Genomic DNA, 26597 nt, shown 5'->3' on the forward strand with positions numbered 1-26597 from the left:
CGCCCCAGTCACCGCAGAAGAGGAGACCGACTGGCACCGGGTCGGGTGAAGCCCACCTTTGGGTTCTCCGAAAACCAGGACGCACCACCTCCTTTCCCGGTGGGTCCACCTGAATGCCGCGTGGCAGCAGAGGGCGCTGTGGAGCCAGCGCCGGACCCCGCCCCCAGAGCCACGCGCCGCGCCCCCGTGACGTATTTCCGCGGCATCTGCCGCCGAGGCATGCTCCTATTGGCTGTCGGCGAGGCGATAGGGGCGGAGCCGAGTGGGTGTGTGGAAAGCGCCGCAGCCCCGGTGGAGGGGCGAGGCTTCCCTCTTCCACGCCCCTCCTCCTCCCTCCATTCCCTCCCTGGGACTGGTGCGCCAAGCGGCTGGAGCGCTGCGGTGGCGGCGGCGGCGGCGGCTGTACTTTCCCGGCTGAAGCTGGAGCAGGGCTGTGGCGGTGTCGATCGAGCCTGAGGGACCGGTTGACTGAGGGAGTCAAAGAGGGAGGGGATCCCGGGCTGCCGAGCTGTACCGGCGGGGAAGCCCCTCGATTCCCTGCGCGCCAAGTCGAGCCCCGGGCGAGCGGGGCGGGGGTCCCCCGAGACCGCCAGCGGCCCCTCGACGCTGACGGGACCACGCGGGGCGCGCCCCCCGAAGGCAGCCTCGGGGCCCGCGGCCCCTACTTGGCCCTGCGCGGCGGGCGTGGGGCAGCTCGGAGGGAGGAAGCAAGAGAGGGGCCGCCCTCCGCTCGGAGTTAGAAGCGCCTTCCCGGGTCCAAAATGCCCAAGAAGAAGCCGACGCCCATCCAGCTGAACCCGGCTCCCGACGGCTCCGCGGTTAACGGGACTAGCTCGGCGGAGTAAGTCTGGGGTGGGCGGCGAGCGCCGGGCCGGGCTGCGGAGGCCCCTGCTGGGGTGTAGGAGCCGAGTCGGGTGTGCGCGGCGCGCGGGGCTCCGCTCGGGTTCGTCACGTACGTCTCAGGCTGGCAGGGGCCAGGAACTCCCGGCCGCCGAGGTATCGGTGACTAAGCACAGATTGTACCCCTGACTCAGACCAGTCAGTGGACCCAACGGGTCCCGATTTTCCCCCTCTCCCGACCCTTGCAGTCATCCTTGGCCACTGGCCATTCACTTTCTCCCCCTCAAAGATGAACACTGGTTCATCCCCCGCCCCTCCCCAGCTGTTTTCCCCAGATCGTCTGGGATCCTGGCCTGTGAAGGGGAGAAGGGAGCAAATGTCCTGGAAAGAATTAAGATCGCATCTGCTTTTTTGAGGCCGGCTCAGGGTATGGAGTGTGGAGTTGGGACGAGCAAGCCACGTCCTCACCTTTGTGCTTGACACCTGTGGGCCGGGAGTGCCGCCTTGTTGTGGTCACTGGCTGGCTGGCAGGGGCGTGTATACACCGACATCCCCGTAGCTTTTCCCTTGCCGGCTTCGGGGGCTCCAGGCCCTTGGCCTTCTTCCTGGAAACTATCTTGTCCCCAAGGGAGCTGCTTTCCTCTTCTTCATCTGACTCTTCATTCATTAACAAATCGCTCCTCACCAGTGACTCTCCTAACTTGCCATACTTTACCCTGAGCCCTAAACTGACCTGAGACATGAACACGCATAGCCATGAAGAGCACCAGAAGGTGCTCCATCTCTGCAGCTTCCAGTGTTGCTCACAAACCAGCACTGTATCTCATTAAACAGGGAGGAGGCTGTTTAGTGGGGGTGTTTCCGAACTCCCACAACTCTTTTTGCGTCCTGAGTAAGGGACAACACCACTGTGAGGGAGAGAGACCCGGCTAGCTGGAGAATTAATCAGAAAAGATTCTTAATCTTTACATGCACACTGGAGATGTATGGAAGCCAGCTGATGAAATGAGGGGAGTAGGCCTGAACCGTATGCCCTTTGGTGATTTCTATAACCTTCCTTTCTTTCTTTAGATTTTAATAGCCTGGGGACCTGCTGGCTTGGTGACTCTGTCCATCCCTGTAATGATCACAGGCCAGTGGAGGACCTATGGTGTGAACTCAGCTAGTTTCCTCAGGCCTGCTCCCAACAGATGCTCTTCAATACTATAATGTCTCTTTTGTATAATATTGACTTGTACAGGTCAGATTCTATGCAGACAGTCCTTCAGACTTACTGTACAGAATTTTACCCCTTTAAAACAGATTGACATCCCCCCAGCACAGGGCAGGACAAGTTTTGACTGCAGTGGCTGGTTGAATGTTGTGGCCTGACCATCCTGCTCCTGTTTGATTTGGAGGTAGGTACTGAGTGGAAGTACCTGTTGTCATTCTCTTGTTAATTGTGGCACCACATCTGTATTCTTGCAAATGGGAGGAGTCTCATTAAAAAATACAGGGGTGCCTGGGTGGCACAGTTAAGTGTCCGACTCTTGGTTTCAGCTCGGGTCATGATACCAGGGTCCTGGGATCAGGCCCTGAGTCGAGCTCAATGAGGAGTCTGCTTGAGGATTTTTCTCTCTCTCTGCTCCTGCTCGTGCTCTCTCTCTAAAATACATAAATAAATCTTTAAAAAAAGAAAAAATGCAAGCAGGAAAAGAATAAACTACTCTGGAGTTGGTGGCAGAAAAGTTTGGTGGGACTGGGAGATTCTCAACAGTGATTAGGAGGTTAACTCTGGAGTCAGGCTAAGTTTGAATCCTGGTTCTGTTACTTTGTGGTTTTGTGACCTGGGACAAGTATCAGTCTTATCTAGGAGCTATGGCTTAGTTAGGTTTAGTTAAAATGGAGCTAATGATAGAACCTACTTAGGGTAGTCTTGAAGGTTAAATGAGCTAATACATAGTCAACCTTCCATAAATGTTAGCTGCTGGTGCCTTTGTTACTGGGTCAATGTTGAGAAAGCTGAAGGAAACTGGAAGGTAATTTCCATTCGTGGTGGTGGATATGTATGTTAAGGTGCCTTTGCTTCTGGATAAGTGAATCCCCGCGATTGCTTAGTTTTTTGTGCCACCTGCATCTACCTCCATGACTCATTACTGTGTTACAATAGGAGGCATCTTTGTGTAGACTGCCTGAGACAAACAGGGACTGTTCCCCTACATTTCCTGGCACTAAGGGGAGGAAAGCTGCACACATCTTCATCTTTCACCTTCGAGAGTGTTTCTCAAGTAAGGCTGTTGTTCTCGTGATTTCTGTGATTAGACCAGGGCACAGATGTGAACATTATCATGTAATGTAAACTAAAGAAGAAGGAAAAAAAATCCATTGACGTTAAGGATTTCTTGCTACTAACTTGGCAAGGTTGCTTCTCTGTGGCTCCTTGGCACTTTGGGATTTACCTCTAACTTAGCACTTAGTGCATTCAGATAGAGCTGGGTTACATGGGACCTGAAGTCTATGCAAGTTGCTGGGGTCCTTGAAGAAAAAAGAGTGCAAAAGTACCTCTTTTGCAAATTTTGCAAAAATGCATGAGCATGTTACAAGGATACTAAGTGTTAGAATGAAATAAATTGGAAATAAGATCATATCATTCCCGTTTCAAATGTTTTCATGGTTCCATTGCAGTTAGAATAAAATCCAGACTCCTCTTGGGCTGTGAGACCCAGAGATCTGCGCCCCCCCCCCCCCACCGCCCACATTTCCTGCCGCTCCTTTCTTCCACCATACTAGTCCTCTTTCACTTCCTCCTTGGGATGGTCTGTACTCCCTCCAGGCCCTTGCACATGCTGTTCCTTTTGCCTAGAATGAATCATCCCTTCCTCTTCCCAAGCTAGGAAGGAAATAATCATCATCTCTACCTAAATGTCATTTCCTCCGAGGTGTTCACAGACCACCTAATCTCTAAAGGAGGTCACTTTCCCATGTCATCTGATTTTTTTTTTTAGACAGGGCACTTAAGAGTGCCTGTCTTTTAAAAAAAAATTTTTTTTTTTTTTAAAGTAGGTTCCACACCCAATGTGGGGCCCAAACTCATGACCCTGTGATCAAGAGAGTCGCATCTCCACTGACTGAGCCAGCTAGGTGCCCATCACCTGATTTTTTTTTAATGACATTCATTCACTGTTTTTAATTTTTTACTAGGATATTTTATTTTAATTTTTAAAGATTTTATTTATTTTTTGACGGAGACACAGTGAGAGAGGGAACACAAGCAGGGGAAGTGGGAGAGGGAGAAGCGGGCTTCCTGCAGAGCAGGGAGCCCGACATGGGGCTCGATCCCAGGACCCCAGGATCATGACCCGAGCTGAGGGCAGATGCCCAATGACTGAGCCACCCAGGCACCCCTAGGATATTTTAAATATCTGTTTTTTTCTGTACACCATAAACTGTAAGGTTAGGGCTGCCTTTTAGTCCTTGGAATACAGTAGCTGGCACATAATGAGTGCAAAAATGTTTGAGTAAATCAGTGAGTGACTTAAATTTCTAATATTTGCACAGGGTGTTTAACAAATCTTTTTGTACTTTTTCATTTATTTTCCCCTTTGCTGTTATTTCCCCCTGCCAATTTCCTTTTCTTTCACAGGCATTCACTCACCCACTCTAGGGTATTTAATATATGGTCTTATAGTTCCACCCATTTGTTGGGTATGTGTACCTTTGGGAGGCGGATGGTATGGTTTTGTGGGTTTCTGTGCGGACAATGCTGAATGTGATTGTGCTGTTATTCTGCCTTAAGAAAGGAGATCCTGCCATTTGTGACAACACGGTGAACCTGGAAGACATTATATTAAATGAAATAAGCCAGACACAGAAGAAAAAAAATACTGCATGATCTCACTTATATGTGAAATCTAAAAAAAGGGTGGGGAATAAATAGAAGCAGAGAGTAGATAGGTGGTTACCAGGGGTGGGGAGGTGGGGTGCTGGTCAAAGGGTACAAAGTTGTAGTTAATATAGGATGAATAAGTCTAGAGATTTAATGTACATATAGTTAATAATACTGTATTGAACACTGGAAATTTGCTAAGATAGTAGATTTCAAGTGCTCACATACACCAAAAAATGGTAACTATGTAAGGAAATAGATATGTTTGTTAATTAACTTGACTGTAGTAATCATTTCCCTGTATGTATATCAAATCTCATGTTGTACACCCTAAATATATTCAAATTTTATAAAAATTACTGTTGTGCTGTAAATATGCCTCAGTTGGGATAGATTTGGTTATGTTGAGATTACAAACAACCAAAAAATCAGTAGTTCAACATACTTTCAGGTCAGTGGGAGTCTCTGTTCATTGGATTCCATTAGGGATCCAGGCTTATGGAGGTACCATCTCTGAAATATGCTCATGTGAGAAGGGCATCTTGTGAACCACATTCTGGCTCCTAAAGTTTTTGTCCAGAAGTGACACAGGTCACTTTTGCTCCCATTTCATTGGCTGAAGCAAATCACATGGCCATGCTGACCTTCAAAGGAAGGGGGGGCTTCTTGGAAGGAGGAGAACCAGGAATATTTGAACAGAAGCAATGACCACCCCCAACTTTTCTTCCAGTTTATCTTTTTTAAAATTTTATTTATTTATTTATTTTTATTTATTTTTATTTATTCATGAGAGAGAGAGAGAGAGAGGCAGAGGGAGAAGCAGGCTCCCAAGGAGCAGGGAGCCTGATGCAGGACTCGATCCCAGGACCCTGGGATCATGACCTGAGCCGAAGGCAGACACTTAACCATCTGAACCACCCAGGTGCCCTATCTTTACTTTTTTAAAAAAATATATTTTATTTATTTATTTGAGAGAAAAAGAGCATGAGTAGGGGTAGGGTGGGGAGGGAGAAGCAGGTTCCCTGTGGGGAGCCAGACTCGGGGCTCTATCCCAGGACTCCAGAATCATGACCTGAGCTGAAGGCAGACACTTAAGCAACTGAGCCACCCAGGCACCCCTCTTTACTTTTTTTTAATGAAATACCATGTTTATGACATATTCATGATGCTACATGATGCTATTCATTATTTCTCTTGGTTGCAGAGCGGTCATGTACCACATTTTACTTATTATCCTATGTCAGATCCCCTCTGTTTTCAGCCTTTTGCTGCATCAAACAGTACAGTCATGACCATCCTTGTGCATGGCTCCTTTTGAACCCTTGTGAGAGTTCCTTGGGGGATATACCCAAACGGGATTGCTTGGTGTACCTTGTGTCTCCTTCCATGATGAGGCACATACTTAATCTCTTTCTTTGTTTCTGAAAGAACACTTTTAAAGTAATCTCCACACCCAACATAGGGCTCAAACTCATAACCCCAAATATCAAGAGTTGCATGCTCTACCAACTGAGCCAGCCAGGTGCCTCTTAAAGAACACTTTTATTTATTTATTTATTTATTTATTTATTTATTTATTTATTTATTTATTAAAGATTTTATTTATTTATTTGAGAGAGAGAGAATGAGAGATAGCACGAGAGGGAAGAGGGTCAGAGGGAGAAGCAGACTCCCCGCCGAGCAGGGAGCCCGATGCGGGACTCGATCCCGGGACTCCAGGATCATGACCTGAGCCGAAGGCAGTCGCTTAACCAACTGAGCCACCCAGGCGCCCCAAGAACACTTTTAATCTCCATGAGAAGCTTGAGCCCTGAGAAGAAATCCCAGCACAGGGCAGTTCCCAAAACCTCACTTTTTTGTTAACTTCAAGGCAAGTCCTTTGTACTTCTGACTTTTTGTTTTTTTATCTGTTCAGTACAAGGGGCCTTACAGAATCTTGACCTTAATGGCCTATAGGGTCCCACCCTATCAGGTCCTTTGTTTTCTTCCCCTGCCCCCCCTTACACCTGCACTCCACCCCACTGTGCTCTGGTGTCGGTCTGCAGTGGGTGGGGCACATTCCCATCTCAGAGCTTTTGCATTTGCCATTCCGTCTACCTGGAAGCTCTTCTAAAAAATGTGCTTCCTCACTTCCTTCAGACCTCTCTCTACACAAATGTCTCTTCACGGAGGTCATCCTTGATCACTCTATCTGTAACATAGCACTCCCTGTCTCTGCCCCTTCCTTGTGCCCCGTCTTTCTTCACAGCACTTACCACTAACTAATAGTGCACTGTGTGTGTTGATCTGCTGCCCCTACCCCACAAATGTGTAAGCTTCATGAAGGTGGGGGCTTGGCTTTGTTCCTTGGTCAGTGAGTAGAACAGTGTCAGTTCTTCAGAAGACACCTGCTGAGGAAATGAAGCATTCCTACCCTGAAAGAGTATTGGGAAGATTAAACAAGGTAACTCATGTAAAAGTGCTTTGAAGGCCATAAAGTGCTGAATAAACGGGAGGGTGTGTTGCTTGGCCTTGGTGGCATCCATAGATTTTGGCTTTTGAACTGTCTCACCGTAACCCTAAAACACTCAGACTGACTTAATGGTTGCATTCAGAGCATAGTTCCTAGCATCAGCACTTCTGCCAGGCTTGTAAGGGACACACGTCTATTAGGATGTGAAGGCCCTTCAAGAAGGGGATGGAAGGGTTAAGACAGGTTGATGTGCTTTTCAGGGGTCTCTGATGGCCTTTTCTGGGTTGTGTACCATGATAACTAGGAGCCTTTCAAGTGATTTTAACTCATTTTGTAGTTTTGAACTTGGACGTGTCTACCTCTTTGTTGCTGCAATAATTAATACTGGCGCTGTCATTTGAGAACAGCTTCAGGTGAATAGTCAGACCAGCCGAAGCCTGTGTTCTTGGGAAGAATGCCCTTGCTATTGTTGCAGCAGGTACAGAAAAGGCAAACAGATTCCTACAGATGACTTCGCCTGTGGCAAGGAGATGTGGGGGGCCCTTGTTTGAACATAAACGCTTAGAACATTCTAGTTTCACTTACTTATGCATCTTTGAAAGAAAGGGAGAGGTTACTTTAGTAGAGTAGCTATTGGCCCTGCCTTACCTATCTAGTTTGATTTTTCTCTATCCCAGTTCACCTGTTGTGGTCCACACTGACCCCTTTACTGTCCTGCCTTCACCCCAGGATACTGCTTCCTACCTCTGTCTGGTTTTGCTGACATGGTTTCTTTTGTCTGGAATGCCCTCCTCCGCTTTCCTATGTGATTGTATTTTTGTTTTGTATTTGCCACCACTCTTTAGCTTCTATGAGGGCAGGGACCAAGACTGTCTTGTGTACTGATCTTTCTCCAGCATCTAGCAGAGTGTCTGGAATGAGTGAATGCTACCCATCTTTCAAGACCTAGCATGAATTTCATCTCCCATGTATACATATACATAATCTTGAGATTATGTAGTGTTTTCTGAGTAACTCCATGCTATTCTAGGACTTGTCTTCAAGACTTATACTACTTCTTAAAAAAAAAAAAAGACTTATACTACTTCTTAATTGTTGATCTTGGCTATGTCATTTAACTTCACTGAGCCTCGGTTTTCCTTATTAGTAAAGTAAGGGTGATAATGTAACAAACCTGTGAAGAAGGTGGGCAGATGAGCATCATCCAAAATAATGTATATGAAAGCACTTTATGATTACTGGAATGCTATTCAAAGGGGAAGTGTTGTTAATGATGCCATTTGATTTCTTCCTTCTCAGAAAGCTGTTATCTTTTATTTTATTTTATTTTATTATTATTTTTTAAGATTTTATTTATTTATTTGAGAGAGAGAGAATGAGAGATAGCACGAGAGGGAAGAGGGTCAGAGGGAGAAGCAGGCTCCCTGCTGAGCAGGGAGCCTGATGCGGGACTCAATCCCGGGACTCCAGGATCATGACCTGAGCCGAAGGCAGTCGCTTAACCAACTGAGCCACCCAGGCACCCTCTTGTTTTTTTTTTTAAAGATTTTATTTATTTATTTGACAGAGAGAGACAGCAAGAGAGGAAACACAAGCAGGGGGAGCAGCAGGCAGAGGGAGGGGGAGAAGCAGACCCCTTGCTGAGCAGGGAGCCTGTTGCGGGGCTTGATCCCAGGACTCTGGGATCATGACCTGAGCCGAAGGCAGCCACTTAACTGACTGAGCCACCCAGGCACCCCAGAAAGCTGTTATCTTTTGCCCTTAATACCAGATTCCAAATGTTGATAAATCATGTTAATTTGGACATTTTATATGCTGCCTGTCTTTTAAAATCTAAGCCAAATCTGTATCTAATCAAGCCTTGAGACCTAGCTTCCTGTTTACAACAAATGCAGGGACAGAGGAACAAGTCAAATGATACCAGGGGGAAACCATCAGACAACTCCAGGATGTGGAACATGCTTTATGACAACTGACCTAGTCTTTTTAGAAAGTCAGTGTGTCAGGGGTAAAAGCGGGGAAGTGGTGTGGTTCTAGAATAACAGACTTAAAAAAGGTGCCTGGGTGGCTCGGTTGAGTGACTGTCTTCTGCTCAGGTCATGATCCCAGAGTCCCGGGATCGAGTCTCACATTGGGCTCCCTGCTTGGCAGGGAGTCTGGGTTCTCCCTCTGACCCTGCTCCCTCTTGTGCTCTCTCACTCTCTCTCAAATAAACAAATAAATAAATAAATAGAATAACAGACTAAAGAGACATGCCAACCAAATGTAATGCATGAACTTCAGGTGGATACTGGGAGTCAAAAATGAAATAGTGACCAAATGCATTCTTGGGACAATTTGGGAAATTTGAATAGAGAATTATTAATTTTTTAGTTGTAATGTATTATTATGTAGGAGAATGTTCTTCATAGGTGATGCATGAGACTCACTTTGAAATGGTTCAAGAAAAAAATGCACATACACACATGGTAGGTAAAGCAAGTTAGGCAAATTGTTCAGTTGTTTAGTTGGTTAGTTTATGAGTTTCACTCTTATTCTTAAAGTTTTTCTGTATGTTTGGAAAAATTCATAGTAAATATTTAAGGAGTATCCAAAGAACAAAATTCATCCTGAGTCTTATGCCCTTTTTAATGTTAACTCACATTTTCTCTTTCCCCTTTTGTACTTCTGGTCTATGTTGTGTAATTAACATCACATTAAATGCAGTATCATTTAAAAATCATAATGCTTTCTTATTCACTAAGTGTTCCTTATATGTCTTTTTTCCCTTAACTTGATTAGGGGCCATACCTTTTTGGACCCCTGGGTTTATAACATTGCTGATACAGTAAATCATTATTGGTAGATTGGACAAAACCAAAGTAATGCTTATTTATTTATTTTTTAAAAAGATTGATTGATTGAAGAGGGTGGGGAGTGGTAGAGAGAGTCTTAAGCATGTTCCATGCTGAGCACAGAGCCTGTCGTGGGGCTGGATCCCACACCCCAGATATCAAGACCCCAGCTGAAACCAAGAGCTATCAGATATCTGATTGTGCCACGCAGGCACCCCAAAATAATGTTTAAACAAAGAAACTGGGGCGCCTAGGTGGCTCAGTTGGTGGAGCATCAGACTCTTCGTTTTGGCTCAGGTCATGATCTCAGGGTCCTGGGATCAGGCCCCACGTGGGGCTCAGTGCAGAGTCTGCTTGAGATTCTTTACCCCTCCCTTTCCTCCTCCCTCCTCTTGGATAAATAAATAAGATCTTTAAAAAAAGAAAGCAAATCAAAAACAAACTGACCAGCAACAAAAAACCTCTTTGCTAGCTTTCCTCCATATGAATTGGTAGTATTTCTACCACCTCCCCAGGAGACACAAGTCAAGCAATGGTGAATGTTTCTCACATGTGGAGAAAACAAACCCGGAGAATGAGGTTGAGCCTGAGAGGAAAGCTCAAGGTCCCAATTTTGTTTTCTTCCAGAAGCTGCCAATTCTGAAAAATCATCTTACTGTCTTACTGCCGCTTGATTGTGTTTTTACTTCATGTCCTGTGTCCTGGTTCTGTTGCCCAAAGGCCTGTGAGAGCTGTTTGGAGGCTCCTATACCTGTTTGCTGAGTTAACTCTGCCCAGGATGAATGGTGTTTTGTTTTAAAGCAGCAGGTGTTCTCTGGATTCTGGTGCAGGACAGACTGAAAGAGCTGATCCTGACTCCGATTTCTCAGTGTAGCTCCCAGGGGTGTCCTGCTTTGATGTCAGCAAGGGAGTCAGATTAAGAAGAGGTTACAAGGGGGTTAAGAAGTGGAGAAGGGTAATGTGACCTCTTTTCCCCTCACCCCTTCTTTGAATATTTGCCTGCTTAAGCACAACTCTTTAAAAAATTTGAATGTAATAACACCTTTTAAAGAAAGAAACTACAGACATTAAACTTTCCAGTTTAACTTTTTTTGGACATTCCATTATATACGTGGCTGTGATCAGTTGATGAAGTACCCCTCCCCCGTCCAGCCCCCTCCCCCAACTTCTACACATGGACATAATCCTCATGCTTGTAATTTATTTTTGGCCGAAGAGTAGGATTTGATAGAGTCTGGCTTTATAAATGATACTTTGTTGATTTGGGGGCTTCCAGATTTTTTTTTTTTGAAGATGTTATTTATTTGAGAGAGAACGTGCAGTGGGGGGCAGGACGAGCGGAGGGAGAGAGAATCTTAAGTGCAGAGCCTGACTTGGGGTTCCATCTCATGGCCCTGAGACCCTGAGACCCTGAGATCACGACCTGAACTGAAACCAAGAGTCGGGCACTTAACCGACTGCGCCACCCAGGCGCCCCCAGATTTTTGTTAGGTACTGATAGTCTGGTAAATGTTTTGAACCAATTTGTTTTGTTCTGCTTTTAGAGTAATTCATACACCAAATCAGAGGCAATGAACCATGTTGCCGCTGTTGTTACGTATTAACAGAATATGTTCCAAAAAAAGATGGAACCAATTATATTTCAACTGTTTCCTCAAGCTGCAGAAAGGTTTTTTTTTCTTTTTTTTTTTAAAGCACTGTGATTTTTGATAGTTTAATAGGTGGAAAGGGTTCCTTTGAAGGTCTGCTTTACTTCAGGTGTTAGCAAGGCTGTATTTTTGAAATGGGATTATTTTCTGTATTTCCTCAATTCCGTTTGAACTAATATTTATTGAATGCTTAATGTAATTTGCTTTGCTAGAAGCTGGAGGCAGATGAGTAAGATTGTCTTTGTCTCCGGGGATTTTATAAAATCTCATAAATTTTATGAGGACAGGCAGAGGTTGCAGGGGCACAGGAAGGAAACAAATGGCTACAGAGTAAGAAAAGTGCCCTGATGTACAAAGGAAGTACTGTGAGAGCTCATTGAGAGGAGGAAGAAGGACTTCCAGTGGGGGAGATTAGGAGAGCCTTCTCGGAAGAGATGACATTTGAGCTGGGTCTTGAAGGATGGCTAGGATTTCCATGGGAATGGGGGGGAGCAGGGCATGGCAGGAAGAGAGCACAGGATGAGCCACTTCACATAAGTGGGAAAGCCTGGGATGCCTGGAGGAGCCAGCAAGTAGTTGAGTGCGCCGGTGCATGGGTGGGGGTCAGAGGAGATGAAGCTGGAGAGGTAGGTGGGCTGGCTTTGTGGTACCCGCTTAGATGTTTCAAAAAGTCACATGCAAACTTTTCTTCTCTGGTGATTTTTTAATAGGTATGTCTAAATAGTTTTTATGTGCTTTGTATTTTATTTGTTCATTCATGTCTTTTATTAATCACAATTGCTTGTCTTGTGGCTTGTTGAGGTCAGTGTGCTTTGTATTTTAAAGTTTTATCAATTATGTGGCTACTACGTTGTCCCATTGGCGAGGTTTTCCTTTTATGTTGTGTTAAGAAAAACATCTTTATTTTTTTTTGTCTTTAAAGGCATGTCTTTTATATGGGAGAGCCCTACTTTTCTGTAGTATTTAGACCTATCTTCACAATTTCACGGGAGTATGTGGCTTCTTTTTCTTACAGCCATTTCTCTTATTGGTTAATTCTGTCCCAGCTGGAATTTATTAATGTGTTTGGTGTGAGGAATGGGTCTAATTGTTCTTCACAATGAGTTCTAGTATCGTATACGACTTTATTAAATATAATTTATCTACCCATCTGTTGTATTTTCAGGTTTAATTTGGTTGTTAAGGCATTTTGATGTATTTCTAAAATTACCTTTTAACTCTTATGTTGTTTTGATAGTTTTTTTCAATTTTGTAGGGTTAACGAAAACTTTATGTAAAAAAAACTTTTTTTAAAGATTTTATTTTTTAGTAATCTCTACACCCAGCTTGAAGTCATGACCCTGAGATCAAGCATGGCATGCTCTACCAACTGAGCCAGCCAGGTGTCCCTAATGAAAACTTAACAACTTTCCTGGCGTACCTTTCCATTTATTAATGTCTCTTCTCTCTCCTATTGTGGTGGTATAGTTTCTTCTGAATAATTCTTCTGTGTCCTGAGTTAATATTTCAAAGACTTAACATTTTGATGTCATTTTTTTTGATGCCATTGTGATTGAACATTTTTTAATTTCTATTTTCCATCTTGACCATGGTTTGATTTGTATGAATTGTTTATATCCTGCAGCTTTGTTAAAATCACTCATTATATCTAGTAATTTTTTGGTTGAATGTATATGCATTTCTAGATTTACTAGTGTCATCTTTAAAACATAACTTATTTCTTCCTCTGAACACCTTTATATTTTATAGCCATCCTGCGTTGCTCTCCATAGCAGTTGTGTTCCAGGTTCCAGGGGAACACTGTTAAATATGATGATGCTTCCCAAGGACCTTCTGGGCAAGGAACATTTCTGCTTTTTCCAAAGAGCCATGAAAATAGGAAGCAGCTGCCTAGCTTAATAGAAGCAGAGCCTGTTCGGGCTTGACGGGACCTTACAGAGCCTTTAGCCCCCTTGCCTGCATTTGCGAGATGAAACCAGACCCAGAGAGGAGAAAAAACTTGCTGGGAGCGCACACAACTCGAATGGAGGAGTTGGTTTTCAGACTTGGATTTTCTTATGGTGTATATATTACATGTTTTCATTTAGGATACTTGGTCGGAAAATTTTCCAACCAAGTTTACCCAACACCAAATTTTGGTAACTTTATCCAGTATCCTAAAAAATTTTTTTAAAACTAATAATCTGAATTTTTTCAAGAAATAATCGGAATTTTTTCAAGTAATAATCTGAAGCTCTTGAAAAGGCACCCCTCTATATCACCATTCTCTTAGGTGTTTGAGTGAAAAGGGAATAAGGAAAGGAGGGGAGGAAAGGGTATTTTAGTCCAGGATCCTTAGTAGGAGGGCCTATTTTTAAGCTTCATAATGTCAGTTTTAAAAGCAGTGGTTTTCAAAATAACCACAGACAAAAGTCCCCTTGAAATGAATGCCTTTCTGGAATTGACCTATTTTGAGTTTGTTACCAAGAAAGGTTCAGAATCTCGAATGCTCTTACTTGCATTTACTTTTCAGACAAAGTAGAACAATAAGTTGAGTGAATGATCTATGTGGATTCCAGATTCAGGTTAAATCTAGGAATATGGGAAGTTGTAAGAAGACATGATTAGCCAATCATATTGTTGTACTTACAGGTTTGTCTGGATCCAGGATAATTATAGTCCCTTCTTTATTGAGTTGTAACTTATATTTCCAGGTTAATTTTAAAAACCGTCACTGCATTTGAGAGTCCAGAGTCAAAGTTATTTACCCAATTTGATTTCATACCATCCTTCAGTAAACGGTCCTTCCAGAACAGTCTGTCGGGGGAGGCCTCAGAGGTTAGCAAGAATTCCAAGTCAACTGTAAACCTTTTGTCTGATGCTTTACTGGAATCCAGATTGAAATCCTACCAAAATGCCAGCCTGTATTTCAGCTTCTTCCCCCCAGCCCCCAACAGGAAGAAGGCAGCGGCTTAACATTCTAATAATTATTAATAGAAAATTAATACTGCTTTTTTTTTTAAGATTCTATTTATTTATTTGACAGGGAGAGACACAGTGAGAGAGGGAACACAAGCAGAGGGAGTGAGACAGGGAGAAGCAGGCTTCCCACGGAGCAGGGAGCCCGATGCGGGGCTCGATCCCAGGACCCTGGGATCACGACCCGAGCCGAAGGCAGACGCTTAATGACTGAGCCACCCAGGTGCCCCTTAATACTGCTTCTTTTAGGCATTCATTTATGTCCACTATAAAACTTGGTCATTGGTGCTGTGGAAAGATTCCAGTCACTAGAGGATGGGCCAATGAAACACTTGGACCAGGCTTTTAACAAATATTAATTTAGGTAGAGACTGGAGCACCTGGCTGCCTCAGTCAGTAGAGCATGCGGCTCTTGACCTCGAGCTTATAGGTTTGAGCCCCATGTTGGGTATAGAGATTACTTAAAAATGCAGTCTTTAAAAAAAATTTAGGGACGGCAACATTTTTTAAATTTTATTGGAACAGTCCCTTCTAAAACATAGTCTCTTTTGCCTTGTTTTATTTTGGTAACTATAACTAATGCTGGGTTAGCCATAAATGTAGCTTGTTGCATTTCTATTTCTGAGTATTCTGAATCACTGAGCAATTACAAAATGAAAGGTTATCCTAAAGCGTTTCCAAATAAAGAAACCATAAAATATTAGGGGAAGTCAAGGGGAGAGCTAGGGAGGGAAGTACCAGAACCACCAACAGGTGTTCTGGTTGCATTGAACAAAGTGTCGCTTGGTATGCAGTCATGGGGAAGAGTTTTGTGAATTCCTGAGTGTTGGTGTGAGGTGGAGGGGGGACCCAGGGTGAGCGGAAGTCAGCAGTTCCGGAGGTGCAGAGGACTTGGCTTACTGGCCCGCCCACAGCTGAGGACCTGAATCAATTCCTGAGCAAGTTGCATTCTTGAAAGACAAGGGCGGCATCTGTAGGAGCACAGCTGTTAATCTGTGGGGCAATAATTAAGTACAGGTCCTAGATCCGGGAGGAACAGTAGGATGAAGTCCAAAGACATGAAACTTGTATCCCTGAAGGACACCATGACTGGAAAAAGAACTAACATTTATTGAGAGCCTGTCTGTCCTATTTAAATGCATTATCTTGAATTTGCACTAAAATTCTGCAAGACAGGTCCTAATATTCTGTTGTACAAATAAGGAAAATGAAGTTCAGGGGAGTTAAGTAATTTGAGGAAGGTTGCACAGCTAGAAAGTGGTGGGACTAAGTTTAGAACCCAGGTCTGACCTACTCGAACGTCCATGTTTTTCCCACATGACTGTCCAAAGATTATATAAAATGGTAGAGGTCTTTAAAAAACAAATTTTTTTAAAAGTAAACCTTGTGTCTGGTGTGGGGCTTGAACTCACAACCCTAAGATCAAGAGGTACACACTCTACCGACTGAGCCAGCCAGGCACCCCACTAGAGGTCTTTTTAGAGTTGTACTCTCCAGAACTGGAGCCACTAGCCATATGTAGTTATTGAAATTTCAATGTATTAAAATTCAGTGAAGTTTAAAAATAAAAATCAGTTCCTAAGTTGCATAAGCCACACTTCAAGGGCCTGAGGTGGCATGTGACTAGTGCTACTGTATCAGAGAGCTCAGATAGAACATTCCCATCATTGCAGAAAATTAGTGCCTAGCGGTCATCCAATTTTACCCTTTTATTTATTTTTGCCTCTTATTTTGTGAAGGCGAAAATGAGGGACAAAGGAGGGAAGTAACGTGTTCAGTGTCCTATGTCTGGTTAATCTGGGCCTTTGGGCTGATTGCCTGGTGGCTTTCCCATGGTCCACACTCTCCTCTAAAAACAATTAATAGACCGGAGGTGTGCAAGAGGAGTGACTGCCCTACTCTCCCAGCCTTGCCTGACCTTCAAACTAGATTCTTTCTCCCAGAGTGCAGCTCTGTGTTTTCCTAAGTTCAAAGGGCACGTCCGGATTAGTTGCCTCTAGGAAAATGAGAGATGTTTGTTGGAAAGGAATTCCATGCTTAATGTATGAAACAGCACTTTGATTCCCCCTACTTCGTGCTCTGCCTTCCTACCAAGCACTTTGTAACTGAACTTGCAGCTGCTAGCCATTTGTCTTCCAATCAAGGCCAACTTCAAAACAGTTCAGATGACAGAGGTATGTATACTTTGAATAGAAGCAGCTGCCTGTTGTTCGCTGTTGATTCGAATGGCTTTTGTGTGAGGGTCAAATAGATTTAGATTATGACTAAAATTACAATAGGTTTCAGACTTCTGTGTTAAGAAGATTCAGATGTATTAACATTCATTTAACTGATATTTATTACGTACCTAATATAGATCAGGCACTGAGCTGAGAAATGGAAGAAATGGACTTTTGCTGGAGATGAAAAAAGATGCCCGTATTCTGGGCGAGTCTAATGCACTTTAAAATCTTGCCTGAATTTTATTGTTGGCATTTGCCATCCATGTATTTGCCTATTTTGGTCCTGAAATGCAGTGAAAGCTCCAGTTTGGATCATTGCTTTGAAGTAAAGTGAAAAATCATGTGCAAATGTTTTTAGTAGATGCTATTAAAGACAAATTATACATGCGAGTGTCTAAATGACAGTCTAAAGTGTATGCGTGTGTGTCTGGGGGATGGGCACGTGGGAACAAAAAGGAGTCATTGTACTAGGGTAGTATTTTTAGGAAGCCTTAAATGTGATATTTGATTTCAGTATATCACACTCATTGGTTTAGAAAGTTGTCTTTTAGAAACAAATTAAAGTTTGGGTTTTTTTCCTAAAGAAATGTTAAAGTCAGGTGCATGAGTATGGTCAGAGATTAAAAACAAGTTGAAATGATGGCAAGGTATCCAGGAAAGTGCCTGTCTTTTCGGAGAGCACAAAGGCAGAGGTGGAGAGGACATTAAAGATGGCGGACACAGCTGGAAGGGGTCCCAGGGAGCCCTGATGTCTGGTCTTTAACTGCCTTAGGTGGTGTGGTGGTGGTGTTGGGGGGAGGGTGTGGGCAGAGCACCCAGCTGACTTCTTGTATAGTTTTATAGAGTCGGGTCTCATTTCTAGAAGGTTGGGAATGGGCTTATGAGAGTTTTGGGGTCAACAGGCCCAAAGGCAGGGTGGTCTGAGGAGGACATACTGTTCCCCTCTCAGAGTTTTGGATGCTAGCAATGCAGCGAAGAGTCCACTTTCCCAATCAGGTTTTAAATCATTGTTTCTACTTCACCAGGTGTTTTGTTTGAATCCAGAAATTAACCTCTCTTCCAGAGGGCTCCATAAGTCTGCAGGCTTGAGAATTGTCAGGCTGCAGTGCTTTTGAATAACAGTGCCTTGTGTAGAGGGAAAGTGAGATCTCAGCTCCTTCTCTGGGAGAGCTGTTAACTTGCCATGTGACCACCCTGTGCCTGCTTGTCTGCAAAGTGGGCTGATGGGAACTCCTTCCTACCTTTCAGGGTTTATATAATGAGTCCACATGATCATATAGGTCACCACTGAGCACGTTTTCAAGCTCATGGTAGATATCAAGTAGATTAAATTTTATTATCAGAAGGAATCTTGGAGGTCTCTCTTGGCATTCCTCTTTTTTGGCAGATAAAGAACCAGTATTGCAAAGAAGGGTTAAGGGGAGTGGGCCTCGTCACACAGTAGGTTCTCCTGTGAATGTGACTTTTGAGTAAGCATGGCCTGGAGACTGTGTGACACGGAGAAAAGGCTTTGGAGCTGGCAGACGTTGGTTTGAATCCTGACCCTGCTTCTTACTCTCTTGAGCGATCTTGTGCAAGTTCTTTTGCATCCTTGAGTCTGTTTGCACATCTATAAAATGGGCATAATGACACCTACCCACAGAAAGGATTTGTAGACACTCCATGTGTGTAAACTGGTTTTTATGATTAACAGGACTAATGATAAGGGCCAGGACTAGATTCCCTGCCAGGGTGCCTTATCCTCTATGAGGTGAGAAGGAGAGAAAATTCTCACCTCCCAAAGCACTTCCAGTGATGGGGCTCTTCAGCCGTTCTTTATCCAGACAGACAGAATAGAGACAATGCTGGGCATATTTGCAAATTTGGGGAAGGAAGCAAAGGAATTCTTTTCAGTGAAACGGGAGGCTGCAGAAGGTGCCCAGGAAACAACTGCTACACAGTACATCCCAGTACAGACTCCTCCTGGCTTCTCCAGGACCACTGTCTGCCCGACAAGAAGTAGCTTCGCTTTCTTCTCCAAGAGTTCAAAGGGGCTTTCCTGGGCCGTGTGTGTGTGTGTTAGGAATAGGGAGGGGTAGACACTGACATAAAGGGAAGGTAACACTCCAGTGCTTCAAGCCAGATGTGGGGGCATCTGCTCTAGGTGGCTCTTGGGTTCCACTTTTTCATGGTTCATCCAGATGTCTTCCCCTACGGGTCCAGGCCTCTGCTCAGACTGTGTTCTGGGGATTCCCTTCTCTACCTTTCAGTCCACGTTGCAATCCTAATCTTGTGTCAAAGCTCACTTTGTAGGTCACCTTTTATTTAATTTTTTTTAAGATTTATTTATTTTATTTTATTTATTTATTTGACAGAGACAGACACAGCGAGAGAGGGAACATAAGCAGGGGGAGTGGGAGAGGGAGAAGCAGGCTTCCTGCAGAGCAGGGAGCCCGATGATGGGGCTCGATCCTAGGACCCTGGGATCACGACCTGAGCCGAAGGCAGATGCTTAATGACTGAGCCACCCAGGCGTCCCAAGATTTATTTATTTATTTTAGAGAGTGAGTGTGAGTTGGGGGGAGGGACAGAGGGAGAGAACCTTCAAGTAGACTCCCTGCTGAGTCCAATGCAGGGCTCAATTGCACAACCCATGAGATCATGACCTGAGCTGAAACCAAGATGCTTAACTGACTGAGCCCCCCCGGGCGCGCCTGTAAGGTCACCTTTGTGTAAATCTGTCACAGACCTGTCCTCCGCCTGGTTCTAGGCAGTGGTCATTTTTCCGCCCTCCAGGGCTCGCTGTACATATCTCATCACACTGCAGTTGTTCGTGGAACTCCTGTCCATTTGGACGGAAATTGGGGAAACCTGGGACTCTGGGTCTTACTCGTCTTTATCTCCAGTGCGTGGCATGTTCCCTGCTGCCTGGTTTGGTGAAATTTTGCTGAGCGATAAGTCCTGACATGGCAGTAAAGGCAGAGGGCAGAAGACACTCCTCTCCAGAGGTCAAGGCTCTGCTCAAGGCTTTGCTCATAATCCCTGCCAAGTCTGACTTTGACTTATTTTGATTATTTTCCATTTAATATTTTGGCACAAGAAGGTCACGGTGTTGGTAGTAATCATAGCATTTGTTCTGTGAGGCTTTGTATACTCCATTTTTTTTTTAAGCTATCCAACCTGTCCAACGTGGGGCTCGAACTCATGACCCCAAGATCAAGTGTCCCATGCTCTACCAACTGAGCCCCTCCTCCTCATTGTTTTTACATCCCTTTATTTCCTCATTCAACCACATGAGGTGTGCGGGATGTGTGTTATCTTTACTCAACAGATAGGAAACTGATTCTGGTTAAGGCTCTTGGTCTGTGTCACACTGGCAGCTAAGAGTGTTTATAGTCCTCTGTACGGCCTTTTCAGCCAACAGCCCCTTCCTTGCCCCAAGGGGAAACATTTGGTAAGCATATACTGGCAATGACATCTTCCCTATTCTATGGTGTTCCCTCAACCCCCTGCCTGGCGCAGAGGAAGGCTCAGGGAATGTTTGGAGCCCGATGCATCAGCGAGCCTCTTATGCATGCTGAGCTGAACACTTATCCCCAGCAAATGTTGGGCTCCTTTGATGGATATGTGACATTGGTGGCTGAATTGTGGCTTTTCACACTCTCCCCCCACGCCTCTCCAGGGACTGGGATAGGACAGATGGTCATGGACACAGGATTCTCAGCTCTGCATCCTCGCTGCGAATCACATTTGGGGAAAAGTTAAGTTTGTGCAATAATACAATTTCGGTAACACGGTTTCATGCTGCCGGTGAGTTGTTTAACACTTTGGATAAATCACACTTCAGCAGAACTCATTTGGGAACAGAGTTTAATTTCACTGTGGGTGGCTGTGAGTCTCACCCACCAGCCCTCCCACCCCCCTAATAAATCTATGCTGATAAGGTGAATGCAGCTCTAAGCCAGGCTATTTCTGGACCTGGGAGAGCATTACATTGTATTAATCATCCTTTTCACCACCAACACCTTTCATTCCTTCTCCCCTAAGGATCGTTCCTTGTTTGTCCTTAAATTTGTCCTTGTTGTAGATGGAGAAGAAGACCTTTATAATTCATCCTCCTGGCCGTGTGATGAAGGGATTGAGGCCCAGAGAGGCCAGGCGCCTTATGGCTAGTGAGCGACAGCCTGAAGGGAGATCCAGGATCCCCGCCTTTTCTCTAGTGCGGGGCCCCTGTTTTCTGCCCCGCCCTACCGCCCACCCTTTGATTCTGTTTTACAGTCAGGGAAGAGTCTGTTCAGTTTAGAATGAATAGAGGTGACTGGGTCACTGTTAAACGCCCCCAGCCCAGAGTGAATTCAATTCCTTTTAACCCTTAACGGCCTCTCTTGACATATCTTTGCTAAGGGCTGTGAAAGTCTTGACCGATTTCTGTGGTTTCTGTATGGTCGACTGCAGTCTATCAGGTAACCCTGTGTGGGTTTGACTGATAGGATTTAACTTTTAGGAAAAAAAAGAAAAGGGATGATAATATGTGGAGGGAGAGAAAAAGTTAAATTCTCTCAGCAGTATACCTTTTAACTCTTTGGCTCTAAAAATCACATTTTGATGGTTCCAATATGGCATATAAGACCTATAACCCAAGAACTGCTGAAGATTATTAAAATGTACAAAAGGTCCAAGCTTGGAGTTTGAAAAAGACTTCTCATTGTTTCTAGAAGCTTCACTGTTCTATGTTCTTCTGTTAATGGGGTTGGGGCATCCTGGGATCTCAGCAACTGGTGTGTCATCGACTGCTCTCTGGCCCTCCCCTGTCTGGGGGGCACACTCTTCGTCTATGTGGGAACTTTTGGGAGGGATGCATATGCCTGGCCAGCAAGAGGAGCCCAGCCGAGCTGCACGGGGGTGATGTATATAGCAGGAAGCCAGTTATAACAGCAGAAGATAAATTTGCTCTGTATAGGATCTTACATGTAGTAGGTAGTGTTTATTGGTATTTTGATTAAAAAATACATATATATCTATATATATCTCTTCCTCTTCTTTCTTGACTACAAAGATCTCGTCTCTTTAAGGGGAGAGGAGGAGCTTAATTGTGCCCTGCTCCTCTTCTAATACTGTGACCACCATCCCCACAGTTACAGACTCTGTTCTGGAACTTAGTGGGCGCTCTTCTTTGTGTTGTAGGAGTGATCCCTAGAGGCAGACAGCTGAGGTTGGAGTCCTCCACCCCTGAACAGTTATGTCAATTGGACTTCTTAAGTAAGGTGTGTCATCCTTAGCTTCCTCATTAGTAAGTGTGGGGTGGTGGTAATACCTAACTTGTGGGGTTGTTTTGAGGGCTAAGTGTAAGATCATTAGCATAACACCTAAATCATAGTAAGCACTCAATAAAATGTTACCCATGACTTTGTACGTTTCCTTTGGGGTTTCTCTGTCAAGTTTATTGCCAGCGTTTGCGGGTCTACCCTCTCCTTTAAGGTTGAGGTCCAGTATTATCTGTCCATGAAACTTTGCTCTCCCTTAGAAAACTTCCAGTGGGGCTGTCCATGAACTACTTGGGAGACAAACCACTTTGTGTGTGTGTGAGTGAGCTAGAGATATATCTTCATATATATCTGTTTTTCATTATGTGCATTGTGAGCTTTTGGAGACTAACAGTTTTGTCTTGATGCCCCATCTCTAGTCCAGGTCTGGTGTGTAGTAAGTGGTCTGTAAATGTGGAGTGAATGAATGTTGGTATTAGCTTACAGAGCTCATGTGGGACAGGAGATTTGCTTCATTGCTTTTTCCCTGATATCAAATACAATGTTATGTGCATTGAGTTTCTCAATAGCTCTTCTTGAATCATTTCTCCTTTTTAAAAGGATTTATATATATATATATTTTTAGAAAGTGTGTGTGCTTGTGTGTGCGCACACGTGAGTGGGGGGAGGGGCAGAGAGAATCCTCCAGCAGACTCCCTGCTGAGTGTGGAGCCTGATGCAGGGCTCCATACCAGGACCCTGAGATCATGACTTGAACTGAAATCAAGAGTCAGTTGATTTCTTCTTTTTGTCCTTTTTGACTGATTAAGCAAAGCTGGACCAGTTGGGGCCCCCAGTTGGGACCAAGGGATGTGGCTCCTGCCAGATTCTCTTGTAAGTCAAATGTTTAAATTCAGCGCATGGCATGAAGGAAGTTGGGAGTATTATCTGATTGTATGGATTCTGGTTACTAGACTGTAAATGACTGTGGTGGGTGAGGATGTCATAAATACACTAGTGGTTTGGGGACCTGAAGGAGTTAAAGCTCCTCTCAGAATAGCCCAAGCAGCTCCTAGGAAGTAGCTTCCGAGGCAGGATGTGGCAAACCAGTGTGTAAATGAGCACGTTCTCCTTTGGAAGAAAAGGAAGTAGGTGGGGAGAAGTGAAGAGGAAGAGCTTGGTGGACAAATCTTTTTATCTGCTGCTGTAAGAACAAGCTTCTCTTTTGAATGCCAGCCAGAGCCTGTAGAATTTTAACCCCAAGCGACCAAGGTCCAAAGAATGCTTAATGATGCTGGTCTTGCAGTTTTCTTGTTTTTCTCCACAATACCTCAAATTTAATACTCAGTGGAGTGTTGCCTTAGTAGGTTTTGTTTTCTCATCTTGATCATTGGTTATTATTTAATGCTGTTTGAGGATTCACAGTTAATGTGAAGTGTCATTACAGTCACACTCTTCTAACCAAGATTAATTAATTAATTAATTAATTATTGGCTTTTATTTTTAAGTAATTTTTCTACACCCAACGCGGGGCTCAAACTCACGACCTTGAGATCAAGAGTTGCACATTCCACCAACTGAGCCAGCCAACCCCCCCCCAACCAAGAGTAATTTAGAAGAAAGTTTTTTGTCTCTTTGATGTGTTTACTTATTTATCTGTTTCAGAACACATTCTCACCCATTGTCTGTCCAGGTGCTCATAACAGCCCTTGTGATACAGGATAAGAGTGTGCTCTCATTTCAAGGTTCAAGGTTAGATGGCCTGTTACCGGCTCTGGACCTCCTGACTTCAAGTTCAGGGTTGTTTCCATAATCTTGGTACCTTTTGTTAAAAGCATGGTTTATACATTGGAGGTGAATTATTCACGGTGCAATTTTGCAAATAAAAATAGCCCTCTGGGATTCAGTAAGGCATGTGGGAAATGAAATAGATGAACTGAACTTGGTGGGCTTCAGGCATCACTGGAAAGGCAGCCGCCACTTCCATTTGGATTGTATGGTTTGCAGTAATGCACATCCGTGTTGGGTTTAGGAATTGGATCCGGGACTGTGGATTGGTGTGGGATAAATACTGTCAAAGGCTTTTTTTCAGTCTGTCTTTGGACGAGGTAATGAGAGTTTAATTATCTGGAAGAGAAGTCTCCTGTGGGCTTCCAAGGATTTGGAAAGCGGAGCTCAGCAGTTGTTTGTTTGTTTGTTTGTTTTAAGATTTTATTTATTTGACAGAGAGAGACACAGCGAGAGAGGGAACAAAAGCAGGGGGAGTGGGAGAGGGAGAAGAAGCTTCCTGCAGAGCAGGGAGCCCGATGTGGGACTAGATCCCAGGACCCTGGGATCATGACCTGAGCTGAAGGCAGACACTTAACTGAGCCACCCAGGCCCCCTCTTGACTCCATTTCTGTGAAGGTTCCAAACTAGAATTTTTGCACTTACCCGTATGGCTATTTTGCACAAGCACAATATAGGTGATTTGACTCCAAAACCACACACTTAAATTGCATCCTCGTCAAATTGTGATGCTTTGCATGTCTTTTAGATTTTTAAATATAAAAAAAAAATTCTTAAGGCATTTTAAATTTTTTTAAATTAAAAAATTAAAACAAAAAATTTTGTGGCATTTTTAGAAGCTAAGATGTCAGGCTGCTCTTTGCTGAACCCTGAACATCGTGAGGCATTCTAAGCTGGTGTGCTGGGACCATTTTTTTTTTTTTTAACTTAAGATTTTTTTTTTTGAGGTATAATTGACATATAAGTGTGCAGATTGATACATTTGTGTGTTGCAGTATGATTACCACCGTAGCCTTAGTTAACACCTCTGTCATATCACATAATTATCGTTTCTTTTTTGTGGTGAGAACATTTAAGATCTAATCTCTTAGCAGCTTTGCTGTATATAATACAGTATTGTTGACTGCTGTGCATTAGGCCTCTAAGACCTATTCATCTTCCACTGCAGGTTTGTACCCTTGACCAACATCTCCCCAATATCCCTTCCTTTTCCTCAAACCTAATTCTTTAGCCTGGTGTATACTGTGCCTTTCATGGACTAGCCCCAGCTTACCTACCCTCTGGCCTTATCTGGATGGATGCACCTACTCTCTGGCCACTTGGAACAGCCTGTAACTTTCAGTGCCTCTTTATTCATGCTGATGCCCAAGCCTGGAGTGCTTTTTCCCCTGCTGCAAAAACTTGGATTATCCTTCATGACTAAACTCGGATGTTACATTTGCAGACTTTCTCTTTCCCTTCCTCATCTTAGATGGAATGGGGAGTCTTCTCTGTTCCCATAGGCCCCTGTGCCCACCTCACTTTCAGCGTTATGATCTACCTTACCCTGTAGGCATTTCTTTTTTTTTTTTTAAGATTTTATTTATTTATTTGACAGTGAGAGCAGGAACACAAGCAGGGGGAGTGGGAGAGGGAGAAGCAGGCTTCCGGCGGAGCATGGAGCCGGATGCGGGGCTCGATCCCAGGACCCTGGGATCATGATCTGAGCCGAAGGCAGAGGCTTAACGACTGAGCCACCCAGGCACCCCACCCTGTAGTCGTTTCTGTACTTATTGGTATCCTTCCCTGTGTTTGGCTTGCACTGTGATACCTGTTTGTTTCTTTCATGTCTACATTTTTTTTTTAAGATTTTATTTATTCATTTGACAGAGAAGGAGAGCGCACAAGCAGGGGGAGCAGCAGGCAGAGGGAGAAGCAGGCACCCTGCTGAGTAGGGAGCCGGATGGGATGCGGGGCTCAATCCCAGGACCCTGAGATGATGACCTGAGCCAAAGGCAGACACTTAACCTACTGAGCCACCCAGGTGCCCCATCATCTCTGTATCTTTATCTCCCTCTCTCTCTCACACACTCACACGCCCCCCACAAACTCGCACCCACACACTCGCACCCACACCCACTCACACTCGCACACACGCTCACTCACACACACTCGCAACATGCACGCTCTGACACACTCGCACAGACACCCCCACCCCCACACACGCTCACTCGCACACACGTACACACACACTCGCACACAGCCACATACACACTCGCACACAGACTCACATACACACATGCTCACAATCACACACTCCGACTCACGCTCACACACACCCACACTGGCACACGCACAGTCACACTGGCACACACCCACACACTCACTCTCACTCGTGCACACGCTCACACTCGCACACACTCGCACACATGCACACTCGCACAAACTCACATGCACAAACACGCACAGACTCACGCTCAATCACACTCGGACTCACGCTCACACACACTCGCACAAGCTCGCACACGCTCGCACAGGCTTACACCGGCACACGCTCACACTCGCAGTCACATGCACACGCAACACACTAGCAGACACACACTCGCACACTCGCACATGTTCACACACTGGCGCAGTCGCACACTCGCACCCACACCCACACACGCTCTCACTCACACACGGTTACACACACTCACACACTGTCACACTCGCACAGTCACACTTTCGCACACGGTCACGCTCATAGTCGCACACGCTCACGCTCGCACACAGTCGCACAGACACACTT

The 26597-nt window shown here is 44.5% G+C and overlaps 1 protein-coding gene across 1 annotated transcript in view; it reads left to right on the forward strand.

Moving 5' to 3' along the window:
* Positions 1-315: 315 nt before the first annotated feature.
* Positions 316-26597, forward strand: part of MAP2K1 (mitogen-activated protein kinase kinase 1) — an 80500-nt gene continuing 54218 nt past the window's right edge. The window contains exon 1 of the mRNA XM_028099941.2: positions 316-841. Coding sequence (XP_027955742.1) covers positions 762-841 — 80 coding nt within the window. The 5' untranslated portion in view covers positions 316-761. The remainder of the gene's footprint in view (positions 842-26597) is intronic.

This window comes from Eumetopias jubatus, unplaced genomic scaffold (assembly GCF_037043125.1).
Source record: "Eumetopias jubatus isolate StellerSeaLion01/CBP00866 unplaced genomic scaffold, mEumJub1_p1.0 scaffold_7, whole genome shotgun sequence".
Lineage (NCBI taxonomy): Eukaryota > Metazoa > Chordata > Mammalia > Carnivora > Otariidae > Eumetopias > Eumetopias jubatus.